Here is a 14,090-nt window from a genome sequence, read left to right on the forward strand (position 1 = left end):
AGTTATATCCGTTAACAATACACGAAGCACTAAATTATCATTTATTTGTCAGTTGCAAGTGGCTGCAGCCGGAGGTGGTATGTCTATAGTTGTTGCTTTCGTTCCCAAAATAATCCTAACACGTTTCGCCGGGGGCGAGAACTCCAATTCATTTCTGTATAAATGTTTCAGACGTTTCTCTCTACGTCTGTCTTTTGATTTGTGCCTCTTTTTCCTATGAGAATTGTACCTAATATAATCTACTAAACCATCGTTATCCACGCCTTCGACACGTAAAACTTCGTATTCTGGTTCGTAACTGTCTTCACTAAGACTTGTACCAGATTCGATGACTTCATCAAGTACCGGACTACGTTTTTTCTTAAGGGTTAACTTTAATGGTGCTATTTTTTCTGGGGTTTTCTCGAGAACGTACATACGTTCTGATACATCTTGTAACCGTATTTGGCAGGATTCTTCAGGTACTTTGTTTTCCCAGGAAGAGCTGCTTTCGCTTTTGGAATCTGTGCTGCATTTGGAAAACCCACGAACGTTTGTGAATTCTTTTAAAGAGTTGTTTTCGTTATCATTGAACTCGTAAACATCATTAGAATTTTCTAACACTAATTTTGTGTTGGAATTTCTTAACGTTGCGGTCCTGGTTGTAGGTTTGGTTTCAACATTTGTATTAACTATATTTAATTTAGCGTCTTTTTCGGACGACTCTGATTTTGTTCTAGTATTGCCATTGACTTTAGCTTTAACCTTTGCGTCTAATACTTCATTCATAATTTTACCTTCGGTTTTACTATCAGGCTTAGAGTCCTTTAACCCGTTAACTTCTAAATTGCTATCTATACTAGGACCTATCAGTTTATTGCTATTAACTTTATCTTTTATTAAATTATCTAAATTACTTTCAGTAAGTCTTTTGTGATTTCTCAAAGTTATGCCTTGTGTCATTATATCATTGCACACGTTACTACTTTCATGACTTTCATTAAAAGCAATATCCCTATTTATGCCATCGCTGACAATATCATGATCACTCATAACGCTCCCGGAGCAACTACTAGCATCATCCAACAAACCACCTTGTGTGGTTTTCGAAGAACTCAATCGCATAGCTTTTAAGACTTCTCTTCGTTGCAACCGAGTTGCCCGGGAACTACAATTATTTTCATTGGGTTCTAATTTAGTTTCCACGGGTAACGAAGGTGGTTTATGTCTATTGTTTCTAGTGTTTCTAGTATTTTTATCCGTGGAGGACGCTGATGATTCTCTACTACTAGCACCAGCAGCGTCCACGTTATCTTTTGTACCATTGACGTCAGAAAATTTACAACCCTGAGCAATTAACAACTCCGCATCGTATTTAGTCAAACCTTTCCTGCGGAGCTCTTTCATGCTCAAAGGGGTAACCGGAGCTACGATTTTATCACTTGCGGGCTTAGTTTCGGAGGTAACAGAATTTTTTTGTTTGCTTTTAGTTCTATTAATCCTGTTATCAGTATCCCTAAGACGGTAACCCGAAATTTGTTCCTCGGTTTTGGATTTGGTAAACGCACCGGTACCGCGTCGCTCGCACGTCTCGCACTCGCAATAATAGTTTCCGTCCCCGAAAAAATCTTCGCCGTAAAAACAAGTTATCTCTTCACCTACTTCGATGTCCCTAAGAACTTTAACACAGGCCGTATCGCGACCAGTGGCCACGAATTTACAATTCGCTCTGCAATCGTGGTTTATATACGCGGCCGGACCGAGCCACAATTGGGCACAATTCTTACGACAACTGTACATTACGGAAAAATCATTTTTACCAGGTGATAATAAGGCTGCTTCCTCTTCTTCGGTCAGTTCAGCTATGCAACCTACGAGGCATTCGATTTTTTCGTTCTTGTACCATTTGCGAGTGGCGGATATCTTGGCTCCTTTTTGTCCTTCCAGGGAATATCGGTAGCAGGGCTCTATTACAAAACCGGACTCGCTATCGAAAACTCTCAGGTAACGGTAAACCTAAAAAAGACAAATTGAAAACTTATAACTAGCTGTAAGTGGAATTCTGTCTTAAGGCAATTAAGGCATCGTGCCTTAAGGCAAATTGCTGGAACTTCCCGTACCAAAAATTATTATTTTTTTAAAAACGATTAACATTTTTGAACAAATTTTACTTCGAAAAAATAAGATTTTTGAGAAACTATAGATTGGACAAAAAATTACTTTTTTTTGAAATTTTTTTTAAAAAAAAAAAATAATAAATTTTTTTTTTTTTTTGAAAAAATATTTTTTTTCTTTATCTTGACATATTGTGAAAGATCTGAACTTTTCTTCAAAGCAATCGTACTGCTTTAACTGCATAGGGACAAAAATATAAAGCGCGTAAGCGCCGCGTCGCTGTCTAACGCTTAAGCATTGGTACGGAACCCATAGGAATGTTAACAAAATGTATACTTATTGTTAAAATCTCTATAAAATATCTGATAATTTGATGTGCATATGTCTAATGATCATTTTTGACCGCCAAATGGCTCATTTTTTTACTTTTTCCTCCATATCTCCGAAACCGCTAGACCTACCTTCATGAAAATTTTATCGATTCTTCATCTTGTCAATACAAGTGAAATGTTTTTTGAATTATTCAAATCGGATGCTCCGTTCTCTTAAAAACTGAGTTACCGTTTTCGGCACTTTTTGCCCCGTATCTTCGGGACGGCTAGACCTGCCTTCGCCAAAAACTAATCAGCACGTCTCCTTATCAATACGAATCGAATGTTTTTTGAATTATTCAAATCGGTTGATCCGTGTTCCCGAAATCGTCGACGAAAATTTGTATCCGCACATACATACACACACGCACATACATACATACATACATACACACACACACACACACACATACATCCATTTTTTCTAAGGTATGCCAAAATGTTCAGAAACCTCTGAAACGTAAAGATATATAAAAATTTTCATTTTCGATTTTTTTGCGATTACTATAACTTGCCCCACGGGAAGTTAATTAGACATATTGACATTAAAAAACTCTCAGGTAACGGTAAACCTGACAAATATATATAGAAATAAAATTTAAAAAAAATAATTAGACATATTGACATTAAATAAAATCTATCTCTATCTATCGAAAACTCTCAGGTAACTGTAAACCTGACATAAATATGAAACTAGTGGTGCATGGCATCGTGCCTGAAAGCAAATTGCTGGAACTTCGCGTACCAAATTGAAATTTTGAAAATCTTATCATTTTCGATATTAAAATAGCATTTTTTTTCGAAGTATAAAACAAATTTAAGGGGGTCTTCCTATGTGACGGCCTGTTTTTTAGGGATATTTTAGATTTTTTTTTCTACGACCAGTAAATAGTTAGAGCTTCAAGTTTTTTATCATTTATTAATACATATTTGGACAGTATAAATATAAAATTTCAGCTAAAAAAATTTAGTCCAACTAGAGTTACAGCGCTCTAAACACCCCCCCCTCAAAAAAAAGAGCTCCCACTGTCTCCACGATTCCGGCTGATCGGCTTATCTGACCAAAAAAAAATAAACGACGTTTTAATTTGTAGGCTTAAAAGCACGGGATGAACTACAATCAAATGAATACAAAAAAATTGGATGTTTTATAGACATTTGAAATAAAAGTTGCAAATTAGGCGTTTTTTTTTTGTTCTTTTGCTATAAAATCGAAGTTTTGAAATTTTTGATTGATAATAGTTCATTCCATGCGTTTAAATATATTGAATGTGCCCTGTAAATTTCAAGTAATTCGGTCCAGCCGTTTCTGAGATACACACACACAGTTTTGAGAAAAACGCGTTTAAAGATAAAATGATCGTTGTACTATATACTATATACATACTTTTTAAATGGCTGTAACTCAAAAAACTATTTGAGATATCGATTTGAAATTTTAATATGTTATTTTTAAAGGTATAATCTACCGAAATATGAAATAAAAAAAAATTCAATTTTTTCAACTCATCACATAGGAAGACCCCCTTAAATAAAAAAAATCCCAAAAACATTAGTTTCGTCAACACAAGCAGATTTTTTTTGCATTATTCAAATCAAATGCTTATTTCTCTCAAAAAAACTGCCATTTTTTGCACATTTAGCTCGGTACCCACCTTTCCAAAAAATTAATCGCCCTTCTCCCAATCATTACAAATCGAGTGTTTTTTGGATCATTCAAATCGTATGATCAGTTCTCTCAAAAACTCGTTTTCTATTTTTCGCCTTTTTTGCTCTGTAACTCCAAAACGGCTAAACCTACCTTTGCGAAAAACTAATCAGCACATTTCCCTATCAATAGGAATCGAATGTTTTTTGGATGATTACAATAACATTCCCTATGGAAAGTTAACAAATAAAATTGAAAACATAATATCCATCAGTATTGTTTTTTTAAAAAAAAAAACAGAAAAACCGGATGATGGAAAGTATCTAGTTCCGAAACGTCTTCATCATAAATAAACATCTAGAAAAATCTTATTGTTTTTTATTTATTGGATTAATTATGTTTGGAAAAGCAACAAATCAATGTATTGAAAAATCCAGAGTTCATTTTATATATATATATATATATATATATATATATATATATATATATATATACATGTGTGTGTGCGTGTGTATGTGTTTATGTGTGTGTGTGTGCTTCGAAATTATTGTTAATTGTTAAAAAAATGTTCTTCAAATGTTAGCTGCCAAATTGTCGAATTAAAATAACAAATAATTCCACTATTTTTTATGTACGTTTCGACACTGAATGTGTGCCATCATTCAGCAAGTTCTACAATGTTTAACTTCTATTAGGGTAAGTTATAGTAATCGCAAAAAATCGATTTTTTCTATCTTCACGTTTCAAAGGTTTCTGAACATTTTGACATTCCTTAGAAAAAATTGTTTGTGTTTGTGTGTGTGTGTATGTGTGTGCGGATACCATTTTTTGTCCACTATTTCGTGAACACGGATTAACCGATTTGAATAATTCAAAAAACATTCGATTTGTATTGATGGGGAGACGTGCTGATTAGTTTTTGGCAAAGGCAGGTCCAGCCGTTTCGGAGATACGGGTCAAATAGTGACAAAATAGAAATCAAGTTTTTGGGTGAACGGAGCATCTGATTTGAATGATTCAAAAATATTTTATTTGCATTAATAAAATGAAGGACTTATTTAATTTTTGGGAAGGCGGGTCTAGTGGTTTCGAAGATCTAGTAAAAAAAGTAGAAAAAAATGCCAATTGGCGGTCAAAAATGATAGACATATGCACATCAAATTATCAGAAATTTTATAGAGACTTTAAAAATAGGTATAAATTTTGTTTACATTTGTATTCGTACCAATTTTTATCCGCTAGACTGCGACGCGGCGCTTACGCGCTTCGACATTTTTTCTTTAAAACATCTACCCAGGCACAATTGCTTTGGAAAAAAGTTCAAAATATAAAAAATATTCTAGATTTAAAAAAAAATCTCAAAAAAATGTTCAAAAAAATTTAAAGCTTTCTTAAAAATTTTAATTTTTGGTATGGGAAGTTCAAGCAATTTGCCTTAAGGCATGATAGTTTTTACAAGTTTCATTAAAAATACTAAAGTATAGCAAATTCATATACATCATCATTTTTTATGTTTTTGTTTCAAATTTTAGACCTTGTGGTTAATTACTTAATTTTATTACTAGTTGTTATATTAATTTTATTAAATAATGAATAATTATATCTATATATTATATATATATATATATATATATATATATTCATTTATCATTTATCATTTATCACCCACATGCTCTTTAAGTCTCCCCTGCACCATTTTATTCTTCGACATCATCGATCTAGGAATCCATTCGCCCTTCATAATGCTGGTGTATGCCTTTTCATAATTCTGCGTTTTGATAAAATCAGCAACAATATTTCTCAGTTCCTCTTGATTGGTTTTCAGTGGTCGATATTTGATGTTCATCTTGTGCGTGGTGAAACCCAAATGGGGATCCAGCACGACTGAAGTGGCTAGATCATCATTTTCGGAGAGTTCTTTCGGTGTCATGCCTGCAGGCACCATTTTGTTGTAAGAACAGTGACGGGAGTTCGACTCTACCACCATCCTGGAAAAACTAGAAAGGAAATAGATAATTGGTAAATGAAATAAGACAAATGTAAATGAATTATTTAAATATTTTAAAGAACAAATACATGTATTAATAATGGTAATGTGTTAAGTAATAATATCAATAATGTTGCTAATATATATTTGTTTAAGGTCAATTCTAAGTCAGTGGTTGTCATTGAATATTCAAATTTGTTATTAGTATTCATATTAATTCAATATAATTAATATAATATATAATATAGTAAATTATGAAGAGACTTTGCAACAAAACTAACCTCAAAATAAATCCACTTTTATTTATTTATAATATTTATATATCAGGTACCTAGCTTTCATTTCTCCAAAACTTCTTATATATTTTTGAATGATATATCAATATTTTTATCTATTAACATTATATATACAATAGATTAAAATATACTGAATCAATTCTTGTACTTTGTGTTTATTGCCAATTAGATTTTCATTTAATGAAACACAACAAATAGAAGTCAAACACTTTGTTTATATAAAGTATCTTGCACAAAATTTATTGAATATTTAAAAAAATGCTAGGTATGAATATATACAAAAATTTAGCTTGTCCAGAGTTATTTTTCCTCACAAAATACAAATATTGTGTTTATAAATTAATAAAATTCTGATTCAAAATGCTTACATCAAGGTTGGGTCCCAATTCACCACTGCTTGTGTCAAACACGATATTCGACAAAATCCATTTTACCTTCTTTGTACCACTTTTAAACAATATTCCTATTACAAAACTCCAAAACACATTCCATTAAAACGTGTTTACATTTATTAAACTTGTCTAAAAAGTCTGAAAGTGTTCGAAACAATCGATCAATGGCAGAAACATGATTGCCTAAACACTATTGAAAATGTCATTAAATTCACACAAATTATCCTAATAGATTTAACCGAAACATATGAATATTACCCTTTATTTTTATCTCAAAATATCACATATCTACATTAAATAATCGCGTTGAAACTTAAAAATCACTCATGTTAAACATCTTTACAAAGGATGAAAGACGCTCAAATCCCAATCATGGCAGATCCGAAAACAAGTTATTATTTTTTTATTTTGATATACTAAGAGATAATAATTATTATTTTGAACGCATTTATAACTTTATAACAACTGCAGAAGTCGTAATAGTTATAGATTAATGAATTTTATGAATAAATATAATATCTAAATGACAGCGCACTCTTTTTTACGTCGGAAGGTATTTGGCTACGATGAAGGCGTCTGGCGGCAAAATTGAAATATTCAAAATAGTAAACGATAAATGAAATAAGATGATAAACACATTTGGACAAATATAAATATGAAACTACACAAATACTTAAAAATCAGAAACCCTGAGTAATTGGTGTTTTATTAAAATTTTGTGTATTAAAATTTTGAATATATTTAGTTGAAACGCAGACTTGTGTATTTTGCCAAATAGTAAAGGGCATTTCTTCAGATTTCCTCAAATAACTCAGAAATTTTGTTCTGGACAATTCAACCTATTTACATTATTATAAACTAAATAAAATATACTAAATTTTAGTATAAAATATTACATATACTTGCATATTAAAATTATGAATAAATTTAGTCAAAACACAGACTTGTGTATTTTGCCAACTAGTAATATATTGATTCAGAACTAACTTATAATTTTATGTTTAAAAAAAAATTCTCTTCAGTACTTTTAGCAAATTTGCTCTATTTTATCTCATATTTTATATTTATATAGATTTAATAGGCTAAATTTTGTTAAAAGCAATCCTAAAGAACAATCTTCCTGAAAGCCCCCAACAAAATTTTTATGCCAAACTCCTGAATGAGTATAAAACTACTACAATACTGTAGTGAATTTACTATTATTGTAGTATTTTTACACCCATTGTAGTATTGTTTACAAACATTGTAGTATTTTTACACCCATTGTAGTATTGTTTACAAACATTGTAGAATTTTTACACCCATTGTAGTATTTTTACACCCATTGTAGTAATTTTACACTCATTGTAGTATTTTTACAATCATTGTAGTAGATTTACTATTATTGTAGTAATTTTACACCCATTGTAGTATTGTTCACAAACATTGTAGTATTTTTACACCCATTGTAGTATTGTTTACAAACATTATAGTATTTTTACACCCATTGTAGTATTTTTACACCCATTGTAGTATTGTTTACAAACATTGTAGTAATTTTACACCCATTGTAGTAATTTTACACCCATTGTAGTATTGTTTACACCCATTGTAGTATTTTTACAATCATTGTATTAGATTTACTATTATCGTAGTAATTTTACACCCATTGTAGTATTGTTTACAAATATAGTAGTAATTTTCACCCATTGTAGTATTTTTACAAACATTGTAGTAGATTTACTATTATTGTAGTATTTTTACACCCATTGTAGTATTTTTACAATCATTGTAGTAGATTTACTATTATTGTAGTAATTTTACACCCATCGTAGTATTGTTTACAAACATTGTAGTAATTTTACACCCATTGTAGTATTGTTTACAAACATTGTAGTAATTTACACCATTGTAGTAATTTACACCCATTGTAGTATTATTTACACCCATTGTAGTATTTTTACAATCATTGTATTAGATGTACTATTATCGTAGTATTTTACACCCATTGTAGTATTGTTTACAAATATAGTAGTAATTTTCACCCATTGTAGTATTTTTACAAACATTGTAGTAGATTTACTATTATTGTAGTATTTTTACACCCATTGTAGTATTTTTACAATCATTGTAGTAGATTTACTATTATTGTAGTAATTTTACACCCATCGTAGTATTGTTTACAAACATTGTAGTAATTTTACACCCATTGTAGTATGTTTACAAACATTGTAGTAATTTTACACCCATTGTAGTAATTTTACACCCATTGTAGTATTATTTACACCCATTGTAGTATTTTTACAATCATTGTATTAGATGTACTATTATCGTAGTAATTTTACACCCATTGTAGTATTGTTTACAAATATAGTAGTAATTTTCACCTATTGTAGTATTTTTACAAACATTGTAGTAGATTTACTATTATTGTAGTATTTTTACACCCATTGTAGTATTTTTACAATCATTGTAGTAGATTTACTATTATTGTAGTAATTTTACACCCATCGTAGTATTGTTTACAAACATTGTAGTAATTTTACACCCATTGTAGTATTGTTTACAAACATTGTAGTAATTTTACACCCATTGTAGTAATTTTACACCCATTGTAGTATTATTTACACCCATTGTAGTATTTTTACAATCATTGTATTAGATGTACTATTATCGTAGTAATTTTACACCCATTGTAGTATTGTTTACAAATATAGTAGTAATTTTCACCCATTGTAGTATTTTTACAAACATTGTAGTAGATTTACTATTATTGTAGTATTTTTACACCCATTGTAGTATTTTTACAATCATTGTAGTAGATTTACTATTATTGTAGTAATTTTACACCCATCGTAGTATTGTTTACAAACATTGTAGTAATTTTACACCCATTGTAGTATTGTTTACAAACATTGTAGTAATTTTACACCCATTGTAGTATTGTTTACAAACATTGTAGTAGATTTACTATTATTGTAGTATTTTTACACCCATTGTAGTATTTTTACAATCATTGTAGTAGATTTACTATTATTGTAGTAATTTTACACCCATCGTAGTATTGTTTACAAACATTGTAGTAATTTTACACCCATTGTAGTATTGTTTACAAACATTGTAGTAATTTTACACCCATTGTAGTATTGTTTACAAACATTGTAGTAGATTTACTATTATTGTAGTATTTTTACACCCATTGTAGTATTTTTACAATCATTGTAGTAGATTTACTATTATTGTAGTAATTTTACACCCATCGTAGTATTGTTTACAAACATTGTAGTAATTTTACACCCATTGTAGTAATTTTACACCCATTGTAGTATTTTTGTAAATGATTGTAAAAATACTACAATGGGTGTAAAATTACTACAATGTTTGTAAACAATACTACGATGGGTGTAAAATTACTACAATAATAGTAAATCTACTACAATGATTGTAAAAATACTACAATGGGTGAAAATTACTACAATGTTTGTAAACAATACTACAACGGGTGTAAAAATACTACAATGGGTGTAAAATTACTACAATGTTTGCAAAAATACTACAATGGGAGTAAAATTACTACAATGTTTGTAAACAATATTACAATGGGTGTAAAATTACTACAATGGGTGTAAAAATACTACAATGGGTGTAAAAATACTACAATGTTTGTAAATATTCTACAATGATTGTAGAAATATTTCAATGAGTGCAAAAATACTATGATGATTGTAAAAATACTACGAAGATTGAAAAATACTACTACAATAATAATAGTAAAAATACTACAATGAGTGTAAAAATACTACAATGGGTGTCAATCTACTACAAAGATTGTAAAAATACTACGATGATTGTAAATCTACTATAATAATAGTAAATTTACTTACTACAAGCGTAAAAATACTATGGTGCTTATAAATCTACTACGATGCTTATAAATTTTGTTCAAAATATTTAACAAATATTTATTGAAATAAATAATTGAAAGTTTTAAAATAACTCGGATATCAAAAAATAAAACTGATTCCTTGTACAAATGAACAAATATTGTGAATATTTTTATTATTCTTTTGTTATTTATTTTGACAATTTTGCATAATATTTTGATACATTTTTTTTACCATGAAAAAATCACCTACGCCTCAATCACTACAGCAGACTTCAAAAGATTGCGATATCATAAAGCACAAGAAAGATGCAATAACACATTTAATTAATAACCAGGTGCAAAAAATTAAAAAACTCTGAACCATCGTTCCAGAAAGAGATAGAACTGTTCAAAAGGTAATAATAAAGGTTGATTAAATTATATATGTTACTGATTTAGTTTGTGTTTTTTTGTAGAAATCAAAGAAAAGCCAAGATGTTGTTAATGTTTTACATCATGCTCGGGATAATCATTCTGTGGTTTACTTTAATAATAGGAGCTGTGTTAGGAGGACAAGAACCGTCAATGCAATGTCACCAAACAGTTGCTTTTTGATAAAAAATAAACAAAATTCTTTAAATATTGTTTTGTTATATTTAAAATATTGTACAGTACCAATTTTAAATTCATGAACATAGTGCTATTGCTATAAATTCAAATAGATTCTAAAAATTATTTAAGAAACATAAAACCACTTAATGATTTTAACAAATTACAAACTAACTTAAACCACTACTTCTCCTCGCACCATTCGTTCTCCTTCCTCACTTGGTCTTCTTCAGCTGCAGAGAAATCGTTTTTAATATTGAAAGTCTTGCGGATTTCATCAGGAGTCTTTCCTTTGATCATATTTGCAACTGTTTTGCACGTGACATCGAGGAGACCTTTGATATCTAGGTAGTTGGCAGCTAAAATTAGTTCGAACAATGTTCCTTGGTCAACTTTTAAGAAATCAGCGTCCCAGGATGAGATATCATCGGTTCTTTTTTCTTTGTTTTCGTCATCCTCGGGTGGTGGTGGGTCATCTTTGTGGTAAGTTGCCCATTGAATAACCTGGGATAGAAAAATTATTGAAATAGTGACAAAATGCACTTAAAATTAATGGTGCATGGCATTGTGCCTTAAAGCAAATTGCTGGAACTTCCCGTACCAATAATTAGAATTTGAGAAAATTAGATTTTTTAGAATTTCAATAAAATAATTTATCTTTTTTATTACTTTTTAACTTCCCGTAGGGTGGTTATAGTAATAGCCAAATCAAAAATGAAATTTTTTGCATTTCTCGACGTTTTGAAGGTTTCTGAACATTTTGGCACACCTCAGAAAAAATGAATGTGTGTGTGTGCGTGTGTACGGATTTTTTCGTCCACGTTTCCGGGCGCACGGATCAACCGATTTAAATGGTTTAAAAAACATATGATTCATATTATTAGGGAGATGTGCTAATTAGTTTTTGGCAAAGGCAGGTCTAGCCGTTACGGAGATATGGAGCAAAGAGTGCAGAAAATAGAAATCGAGTTTTTGAGAGAACGGATCATCCGATTTGTATGATCCAAAAAACATTCAGTTCGTAATGACAGGGAAAAGTAGTTATTAGTTTTTGGCAAAAGTAGGCCCAACGGTTTCGGAGATACAGAGCTAAATGATAAAAAAATGACAGTTTTTGAGAGAACTAAGCGTACGATTTGAATGATTCAAAGAACTTTCTGCTTGTTTCAACAAAATAATTGCTTTTGGGAAAAAAAAATTTTATTTCTAATTTTTTTTTTTTTAATAAATATTTTTGTAATTTTGAATTAAAAATTCAAAAAATGACTCAGGCTAAGCACAGTCTAGGCGCCACTCTGGTACAAATGTTTACCCAAGTGCGTTTAGACTGTTTCTGTACTGGAGAGATTTTCCAATTTTGTGAAAACTATTGAAAAATGTGAAAATGCCGCCAAGCTAAGCACAGTACAAGTGACTATGTTGCACAGAATTATTTGCAAATGCGTTTAGACTGTGACTATAAGGGAGCATCTTTTCAATTTTGTGTAAATTAGGCAACTTTTTTTTTTTTTTAATTGAATTTGAAATGAAATGACGATTGTTAATGTTCTGGAGATAAATTGATTTATGATTTACATTTTATTTGCTCAGATATAACAAGATATCAAAAATAATAATATATTTGAAAACGTTTAAAATTTCTAGAATATTACATTACGGTATGGAAAGTTCCAGCAATTTGCCATCACCACTAGTTTATATATATTTTATTACTTATGATTAAAATCTCTATAAAACATCAAATATGTTGATGTGCATATGTCTAATGATCGTTTTTGACCACAAAATGGCATTTTTTGTTACATTTTTTAATGGATCTCCAAAACCGCAAGACCTGCTTTCCCAAAAATTTAATCAGATCTTCAATTTATCAATACCAATAAAATGTTGTTTAAATTATTTAAATCAGACACTCCGTTCTCTCAAAACCTGAATTATTTTTGGCACTTTTTGCCACAGCAGGGCTTACTTTTGCCAAAAACTAATTAGCACATACAATATCAGTAGGAATCAAATGTTTTTTGATTTATTCAACTTGGTTGAGCAGTGTCGATGAAAAATTGTATCCTCATTCACACACACATACATCCATTTTATCTAAGGTATGCAAAAATGTTCAGAAACCTTTGAAACGTAAAGATATATAAAAGATTTCATTTATGGGAAGATAATTGAGCTACTATTACACAAGTTTTGTCCCTGGATAAATTTAGTACAAAATCTAGGGTTATGTACAAAAATACACATAGCTGACAAAAATGTCAAGGATATCATTTATCACCTTTTTCAGAATAGCTGAATTAACATTGGGCAAGGGTACAACCTCCTCCTCGTCTTCGTCCATTCCCAAATCCTCCAACATAGTTTTGATTGTTACAGAGCATTTTGCAATTTCTACATCTACATCAAAAACTTCGCCATCGGACGATTGCAATTTTATATTCGGCATCTGCAATCGAGTATAGTAGTAATAAATCATATACAAACACTAATAAATGTACTGTATAATACGTACCTTTAAGTTGATTAATGTACGATAACGTGTTTAACTTTTAATGTGGTTATAAATAATTTTTTAAATGCTGAATCCTGCCTGACACTTCTTTATTCAGAGCTTGGATCCATATATGATGTGCCATAGAGCGAAAACAATGAGAGGGAAGACTCTTGCCCAGAGTGTATCCATGCGCCGGCGGACTACTTTCAAAATTTGGAAATGGAAAAAATTCATAACGACTGGCACTTGTTTATAATTTTGAATAGTTAAAAAAAACTATTTAATAATTTATTTGTAGCTAAATTAAAAAAAATAAAACAAATGGCGTAAATGGGAATCAAATGCCATCATT

The 14,090-nt window shown here is 30.3% G+C and overlaps 2 protein-coding genes across 2 annotated transcripts; both read right to left on the minus strand.

The window, feature by feature from the left end:
• Nucleotides 1–48: 48 nt before the first annotated feature.
• Nucleotides 49–7,027, minus strand: LOC113372415 (histone-lysine N-methyltransferase KMT5B-A-like). Its single transcript, XM_026612740.1, has 3 exons — nt 6,765–7,027; nt 5,783–6,110; nt 49–1,995 (listed from the first exon to the last, which is right to left on the minus strand). The coding sequence occupies exons 2-3, from the start codon at nt 6,098–6,100 to the stop codon at nt 49–51; spliced, it is 2,265 nt and encodes a 754-aa protein (XP_026468525.1). The 5' UTR covers nt 6,101–6,110; nt 6,765–7,027.
• Nucleotides 7,028–11,343: 4,316 nt separating this feature from the next.
• LOC113372526 (S-phase kinase-associated protein 1) lies at nt 11,344–13,884 on the minus strand. The gene is made up of 3 exons (XM_026612863.1): nt 13,757–13,884; nt 13,523–13,690; nt 11,344–11,745 (listed from the first exon to the last, which is right to left on the minus strand). The coding sequence occupies exons 2-3, from the start codon at nt 13,688–13,690 to the stop codon at nt 11,425–11,427; spliced, it is 489 nt and encodes a 162-aa protein (XP_026468648.1). The 5' UTR covers nt 13,757–13,884; the 3' UTR covers nt 11,344–11,424.
• Nucleotides 13,885–14,090: the final 206 nt, after the last annotated feature.

Source organism: Ctenocephalides felis, unplaced genomic scaffold, assembly GCF_003426905.1.
Source record: "Ctenocephalides felis isolate EL2017-DRISC unplaced genomic scaffold, ASM342690v1 CF-g0.4_SCAFFOLD_01604, whole genome shotgun sequence".
In the NCBI taxonomy this organism is placed as follows: Eukaryota; Metazoa; Arthropoda; class Insecta; order Siphonaptera; family Pulicidae; genus Ctenocephalides; species Ctenocephalides felis.

Coding starts and splice junctions, on each gene's coding strand:
- LOC113372415 (XM_026612740.1), bottom strand. CDS start 6,100: ATGGTGGTAGAGTCGAACTCCCGTCACTGTTCTTACAACAAAATGGTG. Junction 1,996..5,782: donor AGGGGAGACTTAAAGAGCAT/GTGGGTGATAAA, acceptor TGTCTTTTTTAG/GTTTACCGTTACCTGAGAGT.
- LOC113372526 (XM_026612863.1), bottom strand. CDS start 13,690: ATGCCGAATATAAAATTGCAATCGTCCGATGGCGAAGTTTTTGATGTA. Junction 11,746..13,522: donor ATTCAGCTATTCTGAAAAAG/GTGATAAATGAT, acceptor TTTCTATCCCAG/GTTATTCAATGGGCAACTTA.